Source organism: Callithrix jacchus, chromosome 22 (assembly GCF_049354715.1).
Source record: "Callithrix jacchus isolate 240 chromosome 22, calJac240_pri, whole genome shotgun sequence".
NCBI lineage: Eukaryota > Metazoa > Chordata > Mammalia > Primates > Cebidae > Callithrix > Callithrix jacchus.
In genome coordinates this window covers 46,806,961-46,822,678 of record NC_133523.1, presented here as the reverse complement: position 1 = coordinate 46,822,678, position 15,718 = coordinate 46,806,961, and the positions used below count along the sequence as shown (strand labels likewise).

Below are 15,718 nucleotides of genomic sequence, written 5' to 3'. Positions count from 1 at the left end.
GATCACCTGAGGTCAGGAGTTCAACACCAGCCTGGTCAACATGGTGAATGAAACGCCCTCTCTACTAAAAATACAAAAAATCAGCTGGGCATGGTGGTGGGTGCCTGTAATCCCAGCTACTTGGGAAGCTGAGGCAGGAGAATTGCTTGAACCAGGGAGGTGGAGATTGCGGTGAGCAGAGATTGCACCATTGCACTGCAGACTGGGAGACAAGAGCGAAACTCCATCAAAAAAAAAAAGAGGAAGGGAGGAAGGAAACGTGTATCAGCTGGCATTTTAAAAATTTTTATTTAAAATTTTTACATTTTAAAAATTGTTTTTTGAGATAGAGCCTCCCTCTGTTTTCCAGGCTGGAGTGCAATGGCGCAATCTCAGCTCTCCCCAACGTCCGCCTCCCAGGTTCAAGCAATTCTCCTGCCTCAGCCTCCCGAGAAGCCCGGATTACAGGTGCCAGCCACCATGCCCAGATGATTTTCTTTTGTTTATTTAGTAGAGACGGGGTTTCACCATGTTGGTCAGGCTGGTCTTGAAATCCTAACCTTGGGCTCCCAAAGTCTAGGGATTACAGGCGAGAGCCACCTCGCCCAGCCTATTTGTTTATTTATTTAATTTATTTATCTTTTTGAGATGGTGTCTTGCTCTGTCACCAGGCTGGAGTGGAGTGGCATAATTTCAGCTCACTGTAACCTCAGCCTCCAGGGTTCAAGCAATTCTTCTGCCTCAGCTTCCCAAGTAGTTGGGGGGACAGGCACCCACTATCATGCCCAGCTAATTGTTTTTATTTTTAGTAGGAATGGGGTTTCATCATGTTGGCCAGGCTGGTCCCTAACTCCTGACATCAACTCCACCCAAAGTGCTGGGATTACAGGCATGCATCACCGCACCTGGCTGGGCCTGTAATTGTAAAAGGGTTATAAAAGCAGAGAATGAGGAGGGTGACATGAAGCAGGGAGGGTGGGATGCTTGGAAGTGGGGTCCCAAGGAGTGGGGAATACATGGTGGGGTGCGGGGGAGAAGCAGATGGTGTGGAGGGTGTTGTGGCCAAGGCGAAGGCTGCTTTTGGCCCTCTCAAGGTTTGCTGAAAACGAATGATAGGAGGCAGATTAACAGGAGAAAAGGCTTCCAAATGTATTTAACCGGAGCATGGGGAGAGCCATAGCGATTGTCCACCCCCCAAGGGGGTCCTGGAGCTCATATGTTCTCCTTGCAAATGGATTATGGGAGGAGGGTTGAGGAATTCCTTTGAGGGCAATAGAGGATTACTAGGGAGGATGAATGGGTCCTGGGAATCATTCCCATTGACACTGATGGGACCTGTTCAGCTGTGGCCACATTCTTTGTCTCACAGGGAGAAGGAAAAACAGCTATTCCCCTTGGCAGGTCTGGATCTTAGCAGACAAAGGCCTGTGCTTTGGGAGAGAAGATGGGGGGAGGTCAGAGACCTTGAGGCTCCTTTATGTATTTGTTTATTTATTAACCCCTTAACCAATGTATTCTTTTTTTTGGAGACAGAGTCTCACTCTGTTGACCAGGTTGGAGGGCAACGCCTTATCTCTGCTCACTGCCACCTCCATTTCCCAGATTCTCCTCCCTCAGCCTCCCAAGTAGCTGGGACTATAGGCGTGTGCCACAACACCTATAATTTTGTTTTGTTTTGTTTTTCGAGATGGAGTCTCACTCTGCCGCCCAGGCTGGAGTGCAGTGGTGGGGTCTCAGCTCTGCACAACCTCCATCTCCCAGGTTCAAGCATTTCTCCTGCCTTGGCCTCCCGAGTACCTGGGATTACAGGAGCCCACCATCATGCCCGGCCAATGTTTGTATTTTTGTAGAGACGGGGTTTCACCATGTTGGTCAGACTGGTCTCAAACACCTGACCTCATGATCCTCCCACCTCAGCCTCCCTAAATGCTGGGATTACAGGTGTGAGCCACTGTACCTGGCCGCCTCATTCTTTTATTTATTAATTTTTATTTTATTTTATTTTATTTTTGAGATGCAGTCTCACTCTGTCGCCCAGGCTAGAGTACAGTGGCACGATCTTGGCTGACTGCAATCTCCACCTACCAGGTTCAAGCAATTCTCCTGCCTCAGCCTCCCCAGTAGCTGGGATTACAGGCACCTGCCAGCACACCCGGCTAATTTTTGTATTATTAGTAGAGATGGACTTTCACCACGTTGGCCAGGCTGGTCTCAAACTCTGACCCCAACTGGTCCGCCCACCTTGGCCTCCGAAAGTGCTAGGATTACAGGTGTGAGCCACTGCGCCCGGCCTTGGGACTGAGGTGGGAGAATCGTTTGAACGGAGGAGGTGGAGGTTACAGTAAGTCCTTATTGCACCACTGCACTCCAGCCTGGGCCACCTGAGTGAAACCCTGTCTCAAAAAAAAAAAAAAGATAAAGTAATGATTCATTCTAGGGAGAGAGAGATGACAACAGAGCCCATTTTGTAAGATCACATAACAGCAGTGAGAAGAGCCACACCCTAGGGGAATTACCCTCCCCACCCACTCATCAGGTGAGGAGATGGAGACCAGGAAGAGTGGGGATATGGGGGTGGGCTCAGTCAACAGTCCAGCCAGGGAGGAGGCTGGGTGCAAGGCTAGCGTTGGCTTCTCTACGGAGTCACACCCCTGGGCTGGGCTTGGTGTCCCACACCCAGCAACCCCGACTGTGGTTCACAGATTCACACACTACCTGGCTGGGTGCAGCCCTCAGGCTTCTCCCTCCTATTTCCTCTGGGAACTTCCTCTAGGAGCTTCTCCTTTCTCTCGTCTTTTTTTTTTTTTTTTGGTAGAGGTAGGGGTCTCACCATGTTGGCCAGGCTGGTCTACAACTCCTGGGCTCAAGCCATCCTCCTGCCTCGGCCTCCCAAAGTGCTGGCATTAAGGGCGAGAGCCACTGTGCCCGGGCTGAATTCCTCTTTTCAATCTCCTCTAAGAAGCCTGGAGTCTCCGGATGGCTCGGGTGTTGATTGTACCTCCTGGGTTTTGAACTTTGTTAAATGCAACCCCAGAAAAATCATGCCCACACCTGGGATCACACCCCTCTCTGGTCTCGGAGTCTGGATTTTAACAGCTCCGCAGATGATTCTTATTATTCTCACGGTGGGGAAGTACTAGGATAGAAGGTGATGAGAGGGAGGAAGACAGGATTTGATGTGAGTGAGGCCCATCTCCCAAGGTGCTCGGAAATCGTTCTTTTTTCTTTCTTTTATTTTTGGAGACAGAGTCTTGCTCTGTCGTCCAGGCTGGAGTGCAGTGGTGAGATCTCGGCTTACCGCAACCTCCGCCTCCTGGGTTCAAAATGATTCTCTTTCCCCAGCCTCCGGAGTAGCTGGGATTACAGGCACACGCCATCACACCCAGCTAATTTTTGTAATTTTAGTAGAGACGAGACGGGGTTTCATCATGTTGGCCAGGCTCATCTCAAACTCCTGACCTCAGGTGATCCGCCCACCTTGGCCTCCCAAAAGTGCTGGGATTAAAGGCATGAACCACCGCGCCTGGCCTCTGCAACTAATTAATTTAAAAAGAACACAGACCACAACATTTCTACAGCCATCAGTCACAGCCTCTGCAGCCATCAGCCCCAAATGGCCAGGGCTGGATCCATCACTCATAGCTTCCCTAATTTTTGCGCCCACCCCCCAACCTTGATTTCAGCTTAGTACCAAGCAGAGAAAGCCAATGTTTGTGTAAACAGCCCTCCAAGGGCCTCCTTCTGGTTAGCTCCCTGGCCACCTCCCAGTGCCAGCAGCCTTTGATCAGGGCATATCTAAAGCTTTCCCTTTTCTCTGCTTTAAAGCTTTTGCTTTTTTTTTTGAGGCAGGGTCGAAGGCTATCTCCCAGGCTGGAGTGCAGCACTGAGATCTCAGCTGGCTGCAACCTCTGCCTCGCGGGTTCAAGCGATTCTCACGCCTCAGCCTCCTGAGAAGCTGGGATTACAGCATCCACCACCACACCTGGCTCATTTTTCCTATTTTTTTGTGGAGACAGGGTTTCACCATGTTGCTCAGGCTGGTCGCACGCTCTTGATCGCAAATGATCTGCCCACCTCAGTAGTCTCAAGTGCTGGGATTACAGGCATGGGTCACCGCGCCTGGCCATGGAACCTCAATCTTTAATCTTCAATATGTGCAGGGACTCCAGTCCCCCCGCCCACCCTGTCACGGTTCCCATAACAGTGCCTGTCACCAAGGATGTTCTCAACTTATATTTTTGGAAGAAAGAGAGAGGGAAACAGAAGGGGGAAGGGTAGAAAGAGAAAGGGGGAGAGGAAAATGAGAGAGGGAGACTGGAGAAGAGAGACGAAGGGAGACACAGAGAGACAGAGGGAAAGAGACAAAGGCTGGGCGCAGTGGCTCACACCTGTAGTCCCAGAACTGTGGGAGGCCAAGGCGCGGATCAGCTGAGTTCAGGAGTTTGGGACCAGCTTGGCCAACATGATGAAACACTGTCTCTACTAAAAATACAAAAATTAGCTGGACATGGTGGTGGGTGTCTGTAACCTCAGCTACTCAGGAGGCTGAGGCAAGAGAATCACTTGAACCCAGGAGGTGGAGGTTGCAGTGAGCCGAGATCATGCCACAGTACTCCAGCCTGGGCAACAGAGCAAGACTCCCTTTCAAAAGAAAAAAAATAAATAAATTAGTTTTATTGAGATGAGTCTTACTATGTTGCCAAGGCTGGTCTCAAACTCCAGGGTTCAGGCAGCCCCCCTGCCTCGGCCTCCCAAAGTGCTGGGATTACAGGCGTGCACCAATGCACTTGGCCAGAGTTCTGACCATTGACCTTTGTATATTCAATCTTTTTTTCTGAGACAGAGTTTCGCTCTTGTTACCCAGGCTGCAATGGTGCGATCTCGGCTCACCGCAACCTCTGCCTCCTGGGTTCAGGCAATTCTCCTGCCTCAGCCTCCTGAGTAGCTGGAATTACAGGCGTGAGCCACCACGCCGGGCGTTTATTTTTAAATTTTAATCTATTTATTTTGAGACTGGTATATGAGACTGGCTTTTTTTTTTTTTTTTGAGATGGAGTCTTGCTCTGTCACCTGGCTGGAGTCCAGTGGCGTGATCTCTGCTTGCTGCAACCTCTGCTCCCAGGGTTCAAGCGATTCTCCTGCCTCAGCCTCCCGAATAGCTGGGATTACAGGCACCTGCCATCATGCCTGGCTTTTTTTTTAAAAAAGTAAAGACAGGGTTTCACCATGTTGGTCAGGCTGGTCTTGAACTCCCGACCTCAGGTGATCCGCCCACCTTGGCCTACAAAGTGCTTGGATTTCAGACGTGAGCCACCACGCCCGGCCTTTTTTTTTTTTTTAAGTAGAGCCAGGGTTTCACCATGTTGGCCAAGATGGTCTCGATCTCTTGACTTGTGATCCACCCGCCTTGGCCTCCCAGAGTGCTGGTATTACAGGCATGAGGAACATTGCCAGAGAACCAGGTTTCAAGGGGATGGAGATTCTGTGATGGTTGTGACGTTGGCTCTGGAGCATCAGAGTACAGCCAGGGAGGTTTAAGAGAACTTGCTTTTTCTGAGAATTTTCTAGAAACATGAGATTTTTAGGAATCTTGGGGGAGAAATCCGATTCACTCAACTACCAGGGAGGGGATGCTTCAGGTTCTTCTCAGGGTGTTTTTGTGTTACCAACCTCCAGGCCTTGAGGAAGGGTTTGAGTTCATTTAAAAGGCTAGGGGGGACCTGAACTATGTCCAGGCAGTTTGAGTTTTCAGGACACTTTCTGATACTGGGGAATTTTGGGGTCATCATTCTCACAGAATATGCCTTCCAATATTCCAGTTGGTCCCCTGTGCTTTATTTTACTTATTTATATAATATGGAGTTTTTGCTCATTGCCCAGGCTGGAGCGTAATGGCGCGATCTCAGCTCACTGCAACCTCCACCTCCCAGGTTCAAGCAATTCTCCTGCCTCAGCCTCCCCAGTAGCTGGGATTACAGGCACGCATCACCATGCCCGGCTTATTTTGTATTCTTAGTAGAGACTGGATTTCTCCATGTTAGTCAGGCTAGTCTCGAACTCCTGACCTCAGGCCTCCCAAAGTGCTAGGATTGGTCAGATTGGTCTCAGACTCCCAACCTCGGCCTCCCAAAGTGCTGGGATGACAGACCTGGCTGCTTTTTTTTGAGACAGAGTCTCTGTTGCCCAGGCTGGAGTACAGTGGCATGATCTCCTGGGTTTACTGCAACCTCTGCCTCCCAGGTTCAAGCATTTCTCTTGGTGCTTCCTTACACAGACATGACTGATGAAACCATCAGTCAATGGTGATCAACCTCACCTTCAGCTTCCTTCCCCTCCCAGAAGTTAGCCCTCTGATCCTGCTGGGGTCTTCCCGAGACCAGCCCGGCTTCCCGAAGCTATCAGTCAGCATTAGCATATGAAAAGACAGCCCTTGGGAGACTCCCTGGAACTGTGGAATTGCTTTCCAGGAATCCGGCCTGAGGACCAAATACAAATGTCACAATATTACAGACACACCATTACAACATGTGACTTTCTGTATTCATCATCTCTCTTGACTTTGTAGAGATGAGCAGGCAGAAGCAGCAGAACTGAAGCATGGAGCGGAAGCTTGGGGTTACACAATGGGGTAGAGGAGGTATACGTTAGGATCTTGGCAGCAGCCAAAATGGACCATTCTGTGGCCAAGGAACTCATGTGCGGGGACCTTGAGGTTGGGGTATGCGATGAGCTGGAACGAGGGTACCCGATGACCCGTGTACACCAGGCCGACCGGGCGAGCGGCGCTGGGCAATCTGGGTGGCGCGTCTGCAGGTCTCCGGCTGACGCTGGTGCTGACCCCACCCTCCGGGCCCGGCGGCTGTGGACTCTCTTCCTTTTGCTGAGGGCGCCTGCATTTGTCTTTCCTGAGCTTTGCTCTGCGGTTCTTGAACCAGACCTGAAGGGAAGAGAGAGAAGAGCTAGGGGCTCGGAAATGGGGTAGAATTCAGATGACTAGTCGTTATTTTTCTTTTTTTTTATATTAGAGATGGGGTGTCACCATGTTGGCCAGGCTGGTGTCGAACTCCTGACCTCAGGTGATCCACCCATCTCAGCCTCCCAGAGTGCTGGGATGACAGGCCTGAGCCACCGTGCCCAACCAACTTGTCATTCTATTTTTTTAAAAACCTTTACTTTTTAATTTTTGTTTTGTTAAACTTATTTATGTTCATTTTTTTAACCATTAAATTTTTTACCTTTTCTCTCTTTTTTTTCCCTTAAACTCTCCTATCCAAATATTAATTTATTTTTTTAAAATAAATAAAAATAAAATAGAGATGGGCTGGGTGTGGTGGCACATGCTTATAATCCGTGCAGTTTGGGAGGCTCAGGTGGGTGGACTGCTTGAGGCCAGGACTTCGAGATCAGCCTGGCCAACATGGTGAAACCCTGTCTCTACTAAAAATACGCATATTAGACACCACCATGGTGTGTGCCTGTACTTTTTTTTTTTTTTTTTGAGACGGAGTTTCGCTCTTGTTGCCCAGGCTGGAGTGCAATGGCGCGATCTCGGCTCACCACAACCTCCGCCTCCTGGTTTCAGGCAATTCTCCTGCCTCAGCCTCCTGAGTAGCTGGGATTACAGGCGCGCGCCACCATGCCCAGCTAATTTTTTTTTTAAATATTTTTAGTAGAGACGGGGTTTCACCATGTTGACCAGAATGGTCTCGATCTCTTCACCTCGTGATACACCTGCCTCGGCCTCCCAAAGTGCTGGGATTACAGGCTTGAGCCACTGCGCCCGGCAAAAAAAAAAAAAAATTATATTAAAAAAGAGAGAGAGAGAATTGCTTGAGCTGGGGAGACAGATGTTGCAGTGAGCCAGATTGTGCTATTACACTTCAGCCTCTGTGACAGAGTGAGGCTCTATCTCAGATAGATAGATGAATGGATGGATGGATGGATAGATAGATAGACAGATAGATACATGGATAGGCTCGGCATGGTGGCTCTTACCTGAAATCCCAGCACTTTGGGAGGCCAAGGTTGGCAGATCACCTGAGGTCAAGAGTTTGAGATCAGCCTGGCCAACCTGGTGAAACGCCATTTCTATTAAAAATACAAAATTAGCTGGGCGTGGTGGTGGGCACCTGTAATTCCAGGTATTTAGGAGGCAGAGGAAGGAGAATCACTTGAAGCTGGGAGGTGGAGGTTGCAGTGAGCTGAGATCACACCACTGCACTCCAGCCTTGGTGACAAGAGCGAAACAAGGTCTCAAAAAAAAGATAGATAAATACATACATACATAGAGACATAGATACATAATGACAGGGTCTTTTTTTTTTTGAGACAGGGTTTCACCATGTTGGTCAGACTGGTCTCGAACTCCTGACCTCAGGTAATCCACCCGCCTCGGCCTCCCAAAGGGCTGGGATTACAGGCATGAGCCACTGCGCCCAGCCAAAGACAGGGTCTTGCTATGTTACCCAGGCTGGTTTTGAACTCGTGGGCCCAAGCAGTCCTCTTGCCTCAGCCTCTCAAAGTGCTGGGGTTACAAATGTAACCCATTACACCCGGCCTTTTACAATTTTTTTATTTTGGAGACAGGGTCTTGCTGTGTCACCCAGGCTCGAAGTACAGTGACGTGACCAGAGCTCACTCCATCCTCAACCTGTGGTGCTCCAGCGATCCTCCCACCTCAGCCTCCAGAGTAGCTGAGATTGCAGCTACATACCACCGTGCTGGGAGAATTTTTTAGATTTTTTGTAGAGGTGGGTTCTCAGTGTGTTGCCCTGGCTGGTCTGAAACTCCTGGCCTCCTTAAGTGCTGGGATTATAGGCATGAGCCACCATCCCCAGCCCAAGTTTTCCTTTTAGCTGATAATATGAGTACTTCCAGGTGACAAGAGCTAGTGCCACAGCTTGGCTATTTATATCCTCTCTGTGCAGTCTACTTTCAGGAAGGAGCAGAAATGAGAGATTTTAGGGGCAGAAATTGAGACAGGGGATGGGGGAGCAAGGAGATCAGTTGCAGGGGCAGCTCTGCGGCTTGGGTCAGCCAGCTAAGGCTCCTGGCCAAATCGGACCCACCCCCTAGCTTTGCATCACCCATGCGCTAGGAATAGGCTTTACGTTTTAAAAATGGTTGAGAAGAAACAAACACGGTAAGAGTACTATTTTGTGTTGTATGTGTGTTGGGACTAAAATAAAAAAAGAGAGAGAAAATAAAAGAATACTGTTGGCCAGGCACAGTGGCTCATGCCTGTAATCTCAGGACTTTGGGAGGCTGAGGTGGGCGGATCGCTTGATTTCAGGAGTCTGAGTCCAGCCTGGGCAACATGACAAAACCACATCTCTACAAAAACAAAACAAAAAAACCACACATACAAAAACTAGCTGGGCCTGGTGGTGCACACCTGCAGTACCAGCTACTCAGGAGGCTTGAGGTGGGAGGATGGATGGCTTGAGCCCAGGAGGGGGAGGTTGTGGTAAGTCGAGACCGTGTTTTGTAATGTGAAAAATCGTATAAACTTCAGGCCAGGCACAGTGGCTCACGCCTGTAATCCTGACACTTTGGGAGACTGAGGCAGGTGGATCACGTGAGACCAGGAGTTCAAGATCAGCCTTCTGGGCAGCATGGCGAAACCCCCTCTCTACAAAAAAAAAAAAAGCAGCCAGTAGACCCCAGTGTGTAGTGCTCCTTTCCCTGCGTCCAAGTGTTCTCATCTTCATCACATGGGGAGGAATGCCAAACGTGGGTGAAGGGGAGGAAGGCAGCAAAACACACTGCCACGTGTTGCATGTTCTGCACATGTACCCCAAAACCTAAAATGCAAAAAAAAAAAAAAAAAGGGAGCCAGGCGTGGTGGTACATACCTGTAGTCCCAGCTACTTGGGGGGCTGAGGCGGGAGGATCCCTTGGCCCAGGCAGGAGGTGGAGGCTGCAGTGGGAGTGACTGTGATGGCATCACTGTACTCCAGCCTGAGTGAAGAGCTTGTGGCAACAGACAGGCCTCTTTTGTTTTCATTGTCTGCCGCTGCCTTGGCACTGTAGTGGCATAAACAGTTCCTGGAGACAGTATGCCCCGGAAAGCCTCAGCTATTTACTACCCGGTCCTTTACCAGAAAAACATTCCCATTCTTGCTCTGGGGATTTGGAGAAAGGTCCGTACTCTCTCTCGTACGGACGTGGGTACAGGAGTGTGGGTTTGGGGAATGCCAGCGAAGGGGATGATCCCAGAGGCTCTCTGATAGGTTAGATCGGGAAGGCGGTTCGGTAAGAGGTATCATTTTCCAACCTGCAGTACTGTGGGGGGCACGTTTAGTTTCGAGGCCATTTCTTTCTGCTGGCTGGAGTTTGGGTATGGGTTCTCATCGAATAGGACGTTCAGATCTTTCAGCTGCTGCTCAGTGAACATGGTTCGCTTCCTGTGTGAGTGCAACTGGTCCTTGCCTTGAAAGAGGGAGAGAAGACACAAATGGGAAAGGCTAGCAACTCCATTCCCCAAAGCCCGAATTTTCAACTTTCCTTTCCTCTCCGGTGAGGGTACCCCGTGGTGATCAAGTGACTGAGGGTTTTTTTTGGTTTATTTTCTGTTTTTGTCATTAGTCCTTTAAGTTTTTTTTTTTTTTGAGACGGAGTTTCACTCTTGTTACCCAGGCTGGAGTGCAATGGCGCGATCTCGGCTCACCGCAACCTCCGCCTCCTGGGTTCAGGCAATTCTCCCGCCTCAGCCTCCCGAATAGCTGGGATTACAGGCACGCGCCACCATGCCCAGCTAATTTTTTGTATTTTTAGTAGAGACGGGGTTTCACCATGTTGACCAGGATGGTCTCGATCTGTTGACCTCGTGATCCACCCGCCTGGGCCTCCCAAAGTGCTGGGATTACAGGCTTGAGCCACTGCGCCCGGCCTTAGTCCTTTAAGTTTTATCTATATATGAGGTTCTTTTTTTTTTTGGAGATGGAGTCTCGCTCTGTCACCCAGGCTGGAGTGCAGTGGCACAGTCTCAGCTGACTGCGACCTCCACACCTCCTGAGTTTAAACGATTCTCCTTCCACAGCCTCCCTAGTAGCCACCATGCCCGGCTAATTTTTCTAATTTTACTAGAGATGGATTTTTTTTTTTTTTTTTTTTTAAACAAGATGGGGTTTCACCATGATGGCCAGGCTGGTCTTGAACTCTTGACCTCAGGTGATCCACCCACCTCGGCCTCCCAAAGTGCTAGGATTACAGGCATGAGCCACCACGCTCAGCCCTGTTTTTTTTTTTTTTTTTTTTAAATTTTACTTAAAACCACAATCAGAAGAGATGGGGTTTCACCATGTTAGCCAGGCTGGTCTCGAACTCCCAGCCTCCAGTGATCCATCTGCCTTAGCCTCCTAAAGTACTGGGATTACAGGCGTGGGCCACCGTGCCCGGCCATCACTGAGGTTCTTAGATTTGAGACACTGCTGGCCAGGGTGGTGCCTTACACTGTAGTCCTAGCACTGTGGGAGGCTGAAGGAGGAGGGCAACTTGATCCCAGGAGTTTGAGGCCGGCCTGGGCAACGTAGTGAGACTTTCCTTCCGTACAAAAAATAAAATAAAAAATAAATACTAGCCAACTGCTTATCTGCCTTTTGTCCTTGGTTCCCCAAGCCTCATTCTGTCACAAGTAGAACACCAAAGGAAAGGGCTGTTTCTTTCCGCCTTGCTTCCTCCCTTCTTTTTGTCTGTTATTTAAATGTGGGATCCCGGTGTGGTGGCTCCTGCCTGTAATCCCAGGACTTTGGGAGGCCAGGGCGGACAGATCGCATGAGGTCATGAGCTCAAGACCAGCCTGGCCAGCATGGTGAAACCCCGTCTCTACTAAAAAGACAAAAATTAGCTGGGCACAGTGGTGCATACCTGCAATCCCAGCTACTCGGGAGGCTGAGGCAAGAGAATCACTTGAACCCCGGAGGCAGGGCTACAGTGAGCTATCACGCCACTGCACTCTAGGCTTTGACAGCGGGAAACCCTGTCTCAAAAAATAAATAGGCTGGGTGCAGTGGCTCACACCTGTAATCCTAGCACTTTGGGAGGCCGAGGTGTGTGGATCACCTGAGGTCGGGAGTTCAAGACCAGCCTGGCCATCATGGTGAAGTCCCATCTTTTAAGTTTTTTTTTTTTTTTAAGATGGTGTTTCACCATGTTGGTCAGGCTGGTCTCGAACTCCTGACCTCAGGTAATCCGCCCGCCTTGGCCTCCAAAGTGCTTGGATTACAGGTGTGAGCCACCATGCCCGGTGAAACCCCATCTTTTTAAAAAAAAAATAATAAATAAATAAATAAAAGGGATCCCTTGTGCCTTACGTCTTGGGATCTATTTTCTTTGTGTAGAAAGCAGGCAACTCAATCCAAGATGAAATGGACATGGTTTTATGCTTCTCATTTATTCAGTGTTTATTAAGTATATTCTTTTAGGAATATAGCAAGGAAATAAACAGGAAAATAACATCACTGCTCTAATGGATATCACCTTTTCCTTTCTTTCTCTAGAGACAGGTTACTGCTCTGTCGCCCAGAGGTACAATCGCAACTCACTGCAGCCTCAACTCCCCAGACCCAAGCGATCCTCTCCCATCAGCCTCCTGAACAGCTGAACTACAGGGCACTGCCCGGCTAATTTGTGTATTTTTTTGTAGAGATGCTGTCTTGCTTTGTTGCCCAGGCTGGTCTTGAACTCCTGGGCTCAAGCCATCTGCCCGCCTTGGCCTCCCAAAGTGCTGGGATGACAGGCATGAGCCACCGTGTGCCTGGGTCTAAAAGATTTGAATCAGATCATGCCTGAAAATGGTTTGCCAGCAACCCCAGAATCTGGTAAATACGCACATGAGATTTCCAGCTTGGCTAAGCCTATATTTCCCTAGGACAGAACCATCCCCACAGGAATCAGATTCCCCTGGGGAATCTGCTCTGGTGAATCTGATTCCTGTGAGGATGATTCGGCCCTAGAGAGAATATAGGTTTACATTCTACATTAGAACAAGCATCGGGGTGGGAGGAATTAAGACACAACAACCAGCCAGAAGGCTTGGAATTCTTGGGCAGAAAAGGGCTTCCCTGTGTTTGCCAGTGCTGGTTGACAGGGCCGGGCACGGTGCTCACGCCTGTAATCCCAGCACTTTGGGAGGCCGAGGCGGGCAGATCACATGAGGTCAGGGGTTTGAGACCAGCCTGGCCAACATGGTGAAACCCCATCTCTATAAAGACGCAAAGATTAGCCAGGCATGGTGGTGGGCACCTGTAGTCCTAGCTTCTCGGGAGGCTGAGGCAGAGGAATCGCTTGAACCCAGGAGGCAGAGGTTGCACTGAGCTGAGATCATACCACTGCACTCCAGCCTGGGCTGCAGAGTGAGACGCCCTCTCAAAAAACAAAAACAACAACAAAAAATATGACAGCCTCTGTGGGACGCTCCCGCCACCCACGTGGACAAAGCGCCTGCTTCGGCTGCCTGTTTCCTCCACCTGAACGCTGCTGCCAGCTGCTCTCCATTTTTCACATGTCTTGACTTCGGTTCTCATTTTTTCTGGCTTACCTTTAGGAAGATCGTCCGAGCCTGGCATCTTCTAATCTAGATGTGCGCCTGGGCTCAGATCCAGGGATAAGAACCAGCAAAGATGGAATCCAGGCTTAAATAGCTTCCTCCTCAGCCACACCCGATTCCCACCCCCTCCACCTTTCTCTGCCCTCTCTGCCTCCAGGATGATCCCTTGGTCCTCTAGAGCTCCCTGGATCTCTCCCAGGGCTGTCATTGATCTAATACTAATTGAGCCGGGACCAGTGACTCAAAGGTGAGCCCACATACCAGCCCCACTACCACTCCTGGGAGTTTGTTCAAATGCAGAATCCTCGCCCACTCCAGACCTCCTGAGCAGAAGCTGCTTTTTTTTTTTTTTTTTTTTTGAGACGAGTCCCACTCTTGTCACCCAGGCTGGAGTGCAATGGTGCCATCTCAGCTCGCTGCAGCTTCTGCCTCCCAAGTGCAAGTGATTCTCGTGTCTCAGCCTCCCGAGTAGCTGGGATCACAGGTGTGTACCACCACACCCAGCTAACGTTTGTGTTTCTTAGTAGAGATGGGGGTTTCACTGTGTTGGCCAGGCTGGTCTCGAACTCCTGACCTCAAGTGATCCACCTGCCTTGGCCTCCCAAAGTGCTGGGATTACAGGTGTGAGTCACCACGCCCGGCCAGAAGCTGCATTGCCACAGAAGATCACACTGATCACAGGACGCTGTTTTGCATCAGGGGGTTTCCGTACTCCAGGTTCATTTGAATCACCTGGGAGGCTTGAAAAAGCAGAGACGTAAGTGCCGGGCGCAGTGTGTCTCATGCCTAAAATCCCAGCACTTTGGGAGGCCGAGGCAGGTGGATCACGAGGTCAAGAGATCGAGACCATCCTGGTCAACATGGTGACACCCCCGTCTCTACTAAAAATACAAAAATTAGCTGCTCACGGTGGCGCGTGCCTGTAATCCCAGCTACTCGGGAGGCTGAGGCAGGAGAATTGCCTGAACCCAGGAGGCGGAGGTTGCGGTGAGCCGAGATCGCGCCATTGCACTCCAGCCTGGGTAACAAGAGCGGAACTCCGTCTCAAAAAAAAAAAGAAAAAGAGAAAGCAGAGACTCTGCCCTCAAGGTTTCTGACTCACTTGGTCTGGGGTGTGGGACCTGATGATTTCCATACCTAGCAAGCTCCCAGGTGACCAGGCTCCATAATGGGGACTGGGAATGTGATTGTCACTAATAAAGCCCAGGTTTAAACACTTAAGCGGCTTTCAGAGAACCTGCATATCCTTGAGTGGCTGATGTATGGTTGCTCTGCATATTCTGATGTAGTTAATTCACTCGGAAATCATCCCTCTATTTATTTATTTATTTTGAGATGGGGTCTCCATCTGTAGCCCAGGCTGGAGTGCAGTGGCATGATCTCGGCTCACTGCAACGCCCGCCTCTCGGGTTTAAGCAATTCTCCTGCCTCTGCCTCCTGAGTAGATGGGATTACAGGTGGCTCATACTTGTAATCCCAGCACTTTGGGAGACTGGGGCAGTTTGAGACCAGCCTGGCAAACATGACGAAACCCCATCTCTACTGAAAAATACAAAAATTAGCCGGGTGTGGTGGGCGCCTGTAATCCCAGCTACTTGGGAGACTGAGGCTGGAGAATCACTTGACCCTGGGAGGCGGAGGTTGCGGTGAGCCGAGATCACACCACTGCACTCCAGCCTGGGGTGAGTGAGATTCCATGTCAAAAACCAAAAACAGACAGACAAACAAACAACAATTAAAAAAAAAAAAAAGAAAAGAAAGCTGCAACCCCTATCAGATGCCCAGGCTCGCACCATGCCTGCCTCTTATGACAAGGACATTTTGAGTTCAGGTTCACGGAAGGCGCAGCTTTTCTTGCCTTTCATCCGTTTGAGCCTCACTCCTACACATCCCTTCCTTGTGTTAGTAGTTAGCCTTTGCATAAATGAACTTCTAACTACTTTTTTTTTTGAAACAGGGTGTTGCTATCTCTCAAACAACATGGCTGCCTGCAGCCTTGACCTCCCAGGCTCAAGTGATCCTCCTACCTTAGCTCCCAGGCTGGAGTGCAGGTCAAAATCATAGCTCAGTGCAGCCTTAACCTCCTGGGCTTAAGTGACCCTCACACCTCAGCCTCCTGAGTAGCTGGGACTTTTTGTAGAGATCGGATTTTGCCATGTTGGCTAAGCTAGTCTCAAAATCCTAGGCTCA

The 15,718-nt window shown here is 49.8% G+C and overlaps 1 protein-coding gene across 2 annotated transcripts; it reads right to left on the bottom strand.

Annotated features, from left to right (window-relative positions):
* Positions 1 to 6,497: 6,497 nt before the first annotated feature.
* Positions 6,498 to 14,398, bottom strand: DPRX (divergent-paired related homeobox). Of its 2 annotated transcripts, XM_078360854.1 has the most exons (4): positions 13,520 to 14,398; positions 12,294 to 12,397; positions 10,256 to 10,410; positions 6,498 to 6,916 (listed from the first exon to the last, which is right to left on the bottom strand). In XM_078360854.1, the coding sequence occupies exons 3-4, from the start codon at positions 10,373 to 10,375 to the stop codon at positions 6,596 to 6,598; spliced, it is 441 nt and encodes a 146-aa protein (XP_078216980.1). In that variant the 5' UTR covers positions 10,376 to 10,410; positions 12,294 to 12,397; positions 13,520 to 14,398; the 3' UTR covers positions 6,498 to 6,595. The 2 variants fall into 2 exon arrangements, with proteins under 2 accessions (XP_078216980.1, XP_008986834.2); XM_008988586.5 differs by lacking the exon at positions 12,294 to 12,397.
* Between the last annotated feature and the right edge of the window lie 1,320 nt (positions 14,399 to 15,718).